At 49.3% G+C, this 8,602-nt stretch overlaps 1 protein-coding gene across 1 annotated transcript in view; it reads right to left on the reverse strand.

The window, feature by feature from the left end:
* The window catches only part of IL12A (interleukin 12A), an 11,246-nt gene extending 3,996 nt beyond the window's left edge, over nt 1-7,250 (reverse strand). Inside the window, exon 1 of the mRNA XM_009995726.1 lies at nt 7,239-7,250. Coding sequence (XP_009994028.1) covers nt 7,239-7,250 — 12 coding nt within the window. The remainder of the gene's footprint in view (nt 1-7,238) is intronic.
* Nucleotides 7,251-8,602: the final 1,352 nt, after the last annotated feature.

Raw genomic sequence — 8,602 nt, forward strand, 5'->3', positions numbered from 1 at the left:
CCCATCCCTGGCAGTGTTGAAGGGCAGGTTGGATGGGGCTTGGAGCAGCCTGGGCTGGTGGGAGGTGTCCCTGCCCATGCAGGGGGTTGGACCTCATGATCTTTAAGTTCCCTTCCAACCCAAACCATGCTATGACTCATTTCCATCCCCCTTCCTCCTTATTAAAAGCTGCAATGAGGACACAGCAGTAATGCACATCATTAGGATGTGCCTGGGAACTTGCTTTTTGTTGTTGGTCCAAAGAAAAGCAACAAATCTTGGGAAGGGGCTGGAGCACAAGTGTGAGGAGGAGCAGCTGAGGGAGCTGGGGGTGTCCAGCCTGGAGCAAAGGAGGTGAGGGGAGACCTGCTGGCTCTGCAGCTGCCTGAGAGGAGGTTGGAGCCAGGGGGAGCTGGTGTCTTCTCCCAGGGAACAAGAGGAAATGGCTTCAAGTTCTGCCAGGGCAGGTTGAGATTGGATCTTGGATATTTCTTCCTGGAAAGGTTTTCAGGCCCTGGCCCAGGCTGCCCAGGACAGGGGTGCAGTCCCCATCCCTGGAGGGGTTTCCAAGCCCTGGAGATGGTGCTGAGGGACACGGGGCAGTGGTGGCCTTGGCAGGGCTGGGTTAATGGTTGGACTTGATGATCCAAAAGATCTTTTCCAACCAAAACAATGCTATGATGCTACTTGATGGTCTCATCCCATCACCCAGTGCTTCCATATTAGTTCATGTTGGTCATTCCAAGCCTGGCCAAAAGGCTGCAGAAATCTCTTCGATCCTCCAGGTCTGCCATGAAGTCAATGGGAATTTTGCTATTGATTTGGAAGGGAGCAGGAGGAATCAAGAGTTTTATATTGCATTTTCAGATTCTTTTTATTTTCATTGACATCTTGTTTCCCCTAAGAAGGTCGTGGTGTGTCTAGAGACTGACTTTGCTGGAATACCAGTGCTGCATGATTTTCCAATTGCCCTGTGTGGTTTCCATCTCTGCACTAGTCATTAGGCTGTGGGCTGTGGTTTTTAGTCCTGTGTAGGAAGTTTCTTTTCTTTTTTTCTTGTTTTTTTCTGTCACAGAAGTGAAAGAGCCTCTCAGAATGTGCTTGCAGGCCTGTTCTTGAAAAGGCACCACTTCAGCTTTCCAGGTTTCCTTGCCAGATGCTCAGTCACACTGGTACTCTCAGCAGCAGGGCAGGAGGTTCCTCTTGGGGTGAGGGTTCTCTTTGGGTGGGGCATAATCTGGACACCAGCTCTTGGTTTAAGCCATTCCTGTGGCACACTTAGATGTCTTCAGGGATATTAGTTGGAGTTCTTTGTCTGAAGGAAGGAAGATTTGGTTTAAATACCTTCAGAGGTCCTCAGGGGCAGCTGCTATTGAATGGACATTGTGCACAGGACGTTGATCTCAAGGGAAGGTTGTGCATGGAGGTTCTTCTCATGATCCAGGAGAGGGAACTTTCCATCCTTTTCCTGAGTCTCATCTCCTGGAGGGACTTCTTTGTGAAATTCCAGTGAGGTGGGAGTTAAAACTGGGCCTAGAAGGTGTTCCTTATATGCTACTGAAAGCTGGCTGGGATGGTAAGAGCATCTTCACCAAGGGCTTCACCTTTGAAGGGTCTTCAGCATTTCCCAGGCACAGGAGACTGGAAAATACAGGCTACACAAGTAGCACAGGCATACAAGGGCACATCTGGTTCCCTTTTATTCAAAACCTTGGGCTATATTTTGCTTTCTTCACAGAATTTCTGTCTCTTAGGATACATGGCTCATGGATAATTTGCCAGGAATGTCCAGTTCTCACACAGGTGTTTCCAAAGCAGGAGTGCTTCCTTCCTCCCTCCCCCAGCCCCAGGGTTACCTGAAACATGGGCTGGGTTTGATCTACTGATAACATGGAATATATCCTAACACTGGCAAGTGGAATCTTTTCTCCCTGGTAGAAGAAATAACTGAATGTTGCTGCATTTGCTGCTTTTCCAAACGGGAGTGTTCTTCTCGATTATCTCCAGAGAACCATGCCCAAATGATACCATTGTCACCACTTCTTTCTTTCCCTGGTAGCATCTGTGCCTGCAGCCCTTGCTGGGCCAGGATCCTTGTCCACATACTGCAGGATCAGAGGTGATAAAGCCAGAGATCTGCTGAAGCTCCAGCCCTTGGAATCATGCTCTGCAGACCCAAATCCCCCCCAGAGCAGCAGTCCCAGAGGTATTGTTGTGGTGACATTCCCTGGGAAGATGCTGAACATGATGTTCACAGGCTGGTTGTCCTGGTTGGGTTGGGTGGTGAGTTGAGCCTGGCCAGTTTCTCCTCCTTTTGCCCAGTTTGTACCATGTTTGTGTTCCCTGCCCAACAAACCCAGGCACTAGCAGTCTTACCTGTAAAATGGGAATGACTGTAGATCTGTGGGCTGGACTTTGATGTTCCTTAGTGGTTTTAGGCAGCCTAGCATCTAATATTGTTATTAATTGGGGGGGGGTGGGGTCAGAGATAATAACCTTTTCTATGTCAGCAGCATCCAAAAGTGAGCAGCAGGTTCTTCTGAAATGGAAAAAGCCATGTCCTTTTTATCACCTCTTGTGCTTTGATCTCAGGTACCCACCTTGCCAGGGTTATCCAGGTGGAGAGGAGCATTTGTGGTTGAAGCAACAAAGATGAGGATTTACCACATACACATTTAGAGAGGCAGTGCAGTAATTGCACACCACAGCCTATTAAAACTGTTAGAAGAGGTATGATTTTACACAAGAAGATGTAATTCCACTGGCTTTATTTCAGCTGTAAATTGCTTTTGCTGAAATTCAACTCCAGGGAAAAATAAGAACCATTCTGAGTCCAGCTATAAAAAAATGTAACATTATTGTAGGCAAAACTGGATGAAACTCTGCTCTTGGCTAGGCTGCCCTCAACCAAGGCAGTGCTTAAAAATCCTATTTGAAAAAGAAAATAATAATAATAATAATAAAGAAACCTGATTAGAAAAACCCCAAGCCCCTCAGTTCAGTTTGGTTATGAGGACTCTACATGCAATGATGAGAAATAGGATCTTCTCCAGCCACGTTGTTCTGAAAATCCTGGGAGGTTCCTGGAAATGTGTGCTGACCCCAGGCACTGATGTGCTGTTTCAGTCTTGCCTTGTCCATCCTATCAACAGAAATCTAACTTGTTGTCTTCATGGCTGCTCCTGAAGTTCAACTCAGCTGAAGAGCCATGAACATCACAAACCACCCTGTGTGCTCCAGTGAACTGAGGTGTCTGTGTGGGGAGATAATTTCCCACCTGAACCTCTGGTTGTGTGGGGTTAATTGTCCTGTAACCTGACAAATTAGACAAGTTTTCTTCTTTAGTAAACTGGCTCCTTTTGCAAAGGTCAGGTAGTATCTTGTAACTTACCTTCAATGGCAAGAGGTAGGTTATTTGAAGGAGACTCATTTCCCATCATTAGAATCAAATATAATGATGGAATAATTGTCTGTGTGTGTATATATACATATATAAATACATATATAAATACAAGCTACAGCATGATGCTATCACAGCTGGGCTGACAGTTCAGAGCAGATGGTTGGTACATCAACAGGACTGCAAAATGTTGTGTAGAATAAGATTTCTGGATGCTTCAGTTAATGTAAGTCATTTTAATACTATTCGCCACTGTCAAAATGTACAGAGGACTGATCCTGGATCATTTGTTTGTCAGAAGATCTGGGGTCAGAGAGCTCCCCAAAACAGCCTCACTGACAGATTCATTGCTGCTGATTGATGTTGGGAACTGATGGCTCCACAAAATGGGAAAGCAAAGGCTTGAAACTCAGTGGGTGCTTTTTTTTTGGCCACGGGTGTTTCTGCAAGGAGGAATCCCCTGGAATAGGGACCCCTCAGCCTGTGCTGGGCTTTTATTGATTTGAAAGCTCAAGTCACACAACTAATTGTTGTTTCTCAGTCGGTGTGGCTTTCCTGAGCCTGCAGTCAGGGCACTGCAGCCCATGAAATCCTGCATCAGTCACCTGCATCTCCTGGCTCTTCTCTCTTCCAGCCATGGCTGGAGCTGGGGCTGTTTTCCTGGGAACCCCACAGTCAGCAGATGTTCTGGGTACAGCCTTTTCCAGGAGGGGGATGGAGCTGGTGATGATCCCTGGATAGGTGCTGTAGCTCCCTGAAAAGCTCACAGGTATTTTGGATGGTTGCTTTTCGTGCAGGTAACTTCTCACACTGAAATGGGAGGATTGTTTGAAGAGCATCCTAGAACGTGGAGGGAAAGGAAGGTTTTCTCTGAGTCAAAGTATGCCTGGGGTAAGACAAAAGTTAGGCTTTTTTATCCTTTTTTTTCCCCCCCCTTTTCCAACTGGTTGTGTTTCCTGCAAGGTTCTCAGCAAAGCTTTCAGTGAGAGGAGCACCAATGCCAGCCTCAGCATTGTCACCCTAAGGGATTGCTCATGATGTTTTACAGAAGGAGAGAGATGTGGGCAAGCTCCAGGAACCCACAGAAGCAGGGTTGGTGGTGAGAGTAACACTTTCCATCAACCTCCTAGGCTTGGTCTTCAAGTTTTATGACACTCACAGAAATAAAAAGCTCCTGCCAGGAGCTTCACAGGGCTGGATGGTGCCCCTGGTCCCACCTGGTGCCTCTCCTGCCCATCACCCTGGGACCTCAGGGTTTTTGTGAAATCCTCCTTTGTCTCTTTGTCCTCTCTGACCCCCCCAGCCCTGAAAACACCCGGGTGAGTAATGGGACTGGTGGTGGTGGTGCCCGTGGTTTCGGGTGTGGGGAGGGAGCTCCAGCCCTGCTGAGCTCAGCTCTGGGGCACTTTCCATGCTCCCTCTTTCACTCTCACTTTCTGTTTGCACTCACCACAGCCTTTCTCATCTCAGGGTGCTTTTTCCCACCCCTCCCCCCCTCTCCCCCCCTCTGTTCCTTCACCCACCCCTCGTGTGTGAGAGCAAAAACTCTTGCAGGTTCAGACTCTGGGAGCAGCTGGGCAGGCAGGTGAGCTGGGGTGGATAAGGGGGTGGCTCCAGTTCTGCTCCCTTCTTGCTGCTTTGGGGTTTGCTGTTTCCCCTGGCAGGGTTGGGGAAAAATGAATATTGATATCACTTGACCACAAAACGTGAGGGTGTTTTTGCATCTCTTTGATGCAACTTGATTGTCTGAATCACATTTAATGATGGACTCGACCCTTCATCCCACCCTGAAGAAGTAGGATGGGGAAAGTGTCCAAGCTCTTGGTGCTGAGCCTGCCAAAGGTTCAACACCCAGGAAAGCTTCTTGAGACACAGATCTGAGTCTCAAGTACTTGGGGATGCCCAGGAGCTGCTGGCATGACTCAAGGGTAGAGGATTCCCCCATGAGAGAGGGAACTGAGCTCCAGTCCCCAGAACACGTATTTGGTGGGAGCTCTCTGAGCACCCATCCTCCTGGGAATACTCTGCCCAGGATCTGGGGCTGGAGTGAAGCACGTTGCCATGTGCCAGAAGGGTGGGAAGGAGCTCATCCCTGGCTCCCCATGCTGCTCCTCTGGGCTGAGTGCTCCCCTGGCAGATAATTTCTATACAGGGACACAATTAATTTTATTTTTTTTAGATTTATACTTTGGTGAGCATAAAAAAAGTGAGCAGTCTCAGTGAAATGAAGCCCTGACCAAAAGGAGATCAATAGGCCCTAGGCCAGGGCTTGGTGGGGAAGGTGGGAAAAGGACCAATTGCTTCCACTAAGGCAATTATTAGAATAAAACCATGTCTCTCCCTGGGCAAAACCCAGCAGTGGTGGCAGCACAGGGGGGTATTTTTTCTGCCAGGAGCAGGCATTGTGTGCTGGAGGAATGGGCAGGGGTGACCCTGATCCTGGTGGTCATATTAGGAGGGATTGGAGCAGCCAACGTGAGTAAAATGTAAGCAAATATGGATTAGATGTGTGAGCAGGTGCCTTTTGCCTTCCAGCTGGGCTGGGCTGGATCAATGGGCTGAGAGTTGTCCAGGCTGCCCAGGGCAGGGCTGGAGTCCCCATCCCTGCAGGGGTTTCAAAGCCCTGGAGATGGTGCTGAGGGACATGGGTTAGTGGTGACCTTGGCAGGGCTGAGTTAACCCTTGGACTTGATGGTCTGAAGGGTCTTTACTAACTTAAATGATTCTTTAATGCTCTAACTCCATGATTTTATGACCCGTGCAGGGATGTGGGGCTGGTGTCCCTTTACTCCCAGCACGAACATGCAGGATGAGTGATCATGTGTGTCCCATCCCCACTCCCAGAAATAGATCTCTGGGTGGTTTTGGAGCTGCAGAGCTTTGCAGAGCCCCTTGCTCCTTCTTATTCTTGCTCTGGGGGGACAATGTCCTGCAGCTGTGGGTGCTGGCTACAACAACACCCCCCAAAGTGTCTGGTGGTACTTTTCACAACTGGCACCTGCCCAGGGTTGTCAGCCCTGCCTCCAGGGTAGGATGAGGCCAACACCTAGGAAAATTCCTCCTCCCACAGCTCTGTGGGCAGGTTCCCTGCCGGGCAGCAGTGAGCTGAGCTGGCTGCCTGGAAGCAGAGGCTGCACGCAGGGAGCTCCACACCAAACCCTGCAATTCCCTTTTTTTCATGCAGCCCAAGCTATTTCACTTTTCTTTTGATGCTGGCCTGTTTCTTCCCCAGATGTGCTGCCCTCAGGAAGCCCAGGGGCAGGCAGGCATGGCTGGGGCCAGGCTCTCCTGCCAGGCTGTCTCAGCAGTCCCTCCATCAGCCACGGAGCCAGGATCCCAGTTATTCCAGTTTGCCACCCGACACCAAGAGTCAGGAACCAGAAGAGGCTGTGATGGGTCAGAGCCTTTTGCACCTCTGAGAACTGGGATCATTCATTTTACATCAATCCTTTTTTTTCCCCCCAACAGCTATAAAAAATAACAATGATGGAATAACCCCTTGCCATGCAGGAGCTGGTGGTTGATGCAAGAGGGAAGGGCTGGTCCTCCAAGGAAAGCTGCTTTAGCAGCCACCTCGTGACTTTGCTGCTGGTGCCCCTGCCTGACATGTCACCTCCAGGCTGGCAGAGGAGGACCAAGGGTCTCACACAGGTGGGTTTCACTGTGCTTTACAATAGGAAGGAAGAGAAACTCCCTGGGAGTTGGTGCAGGTTTCTGTAAGGAAGAGCACGGACTGGAAGCACCCCTGGCTCTGACAGCTTTTCCTGGGGATGCTCTCTGCAAAGGTGAGTCTCCCTTGGGCTGAGCAAGGACAGCTTTGTTTTAGAGGGGTACAAACCAGCTCCTTCGTGCTACTCACCTTTCCTGGCATCAGGGCAAAGCAAGGGAACATCCTGGAGTGGGCTGGGACAGCACCCATGGACTGTCCCACCACCCCAGCCCTTCCCGCCTCGATCTGCCCATGACTTAATTCTCTTCAATTCCTTAGTGCTTGTCCTTTGAAGGCTGAAATAAGAAAACTAGAAGGCCTTGCATATGGTCTGGCAAGGTTTAGGTGCCCACAGCCCGGGGCATGTCCCCAGAGAACCAACGTGCAGCCTGCCCCATGTCCAGCCAGGGCAGCACCTCCGCAGCAGGGAGCTGGGTGGCTCGTGGGAAAAAACCATGGAGAAAAGCCCCCAAAAATGGGAATCCAAGCCACAAGGTTTCTTTGGGAGGAAGTGTCTGGTTCATAAAGCAGGTCTTGGTTCCCATGGGCTGCTTTAATATCAGCAGGATGTTGTTTCAGTTACCAGAATGATTTATTTTTGGACGTGACCTTTCATGCTTTTCAAGCACAGGTGAGTTGGGGACCAAGGGGCAGACTTTAAAAAAAATAATTAAGAAACATTATTTTGTGAGACCAGATGGAGGCAGGCAAGGAAAAGCAAGAAGAATTTCCCCTGGATGGCAGGGACTGACTGAGGAAAGGGGTGTTGGAAGGAGGAGGGTGATGGGGACAGGCCATGTCCTCCCATCCAGCATTCAGAGAGCGTGCAAAAAAACAAGCCAATAGAGGCAGCAGCACCATAAAAACAACCTAAAAAATTGGAGAGAACACACATTTGCAGCCATTTATCCCAGTTTATTACCTCCTTCTTCCCCTGCCATGTTCTGAATTCTGTCCATGTTTGCTGGGGCCCACAGATCTCTGGAGGCAACATCACTGCAGGCATCAGTTACCCTGGTGGACATCCCCTTCTTCAGCCCACCCGACGTGTCCCTGCTCTGTCCTTTGGCTCTTTTTTAATCATTTGAGTGTTTCCTCCAAATGAAAACTTAAGTTATTGTTAATTTTTTTACTTTTTTCTCCTCCTTTCTCCCCCACAGTTCTGGGTGAGGGTCAGACTCTGAATCCTGGTTCCTGGGGTGGAGAAGGTCATAACAGAAGCTGCTTTTGACTGTCCTTGCTGAGCTCACCCTCCTGAAAACAGCCTTCTGACTGTGAGCCCTCTGAGGCTCCTTTGGGGAATTCAGCTCCAGGGTGATACCCAGACTCCCACGTGGAACCACATAAATGTCCCATTCATGGAAGAAAAGCATTAAAAAAGGGGAAAAACAGAAGGAAAAAAAAAAGGTAAGGTGGAAAAAAAACCCCCTGCCCCTCCCCCCCCCCAAGATTCTCCCCAAGGATGGGGCTCCTAAAAACCTCATGCTGTGAGAAGCAGCTATTCCCCAGGGATA

The sequence above is a fragment of the Chaetura pelagica genome, unplaced genomic scaffold, assembly GCF_000747805.2.
Source record: "Chaetura pelagica isolate M959 unplaced genomic scaffold, ChaPel_1.0 scaffold394, whole genome shotgun sequence".
Classification (NCBI taxonomy): Eukaryota; Metazoa; Chordata; class Aves; order Apodiformes; family Apodidae; genus Chaetura; species Chaetura pelagica.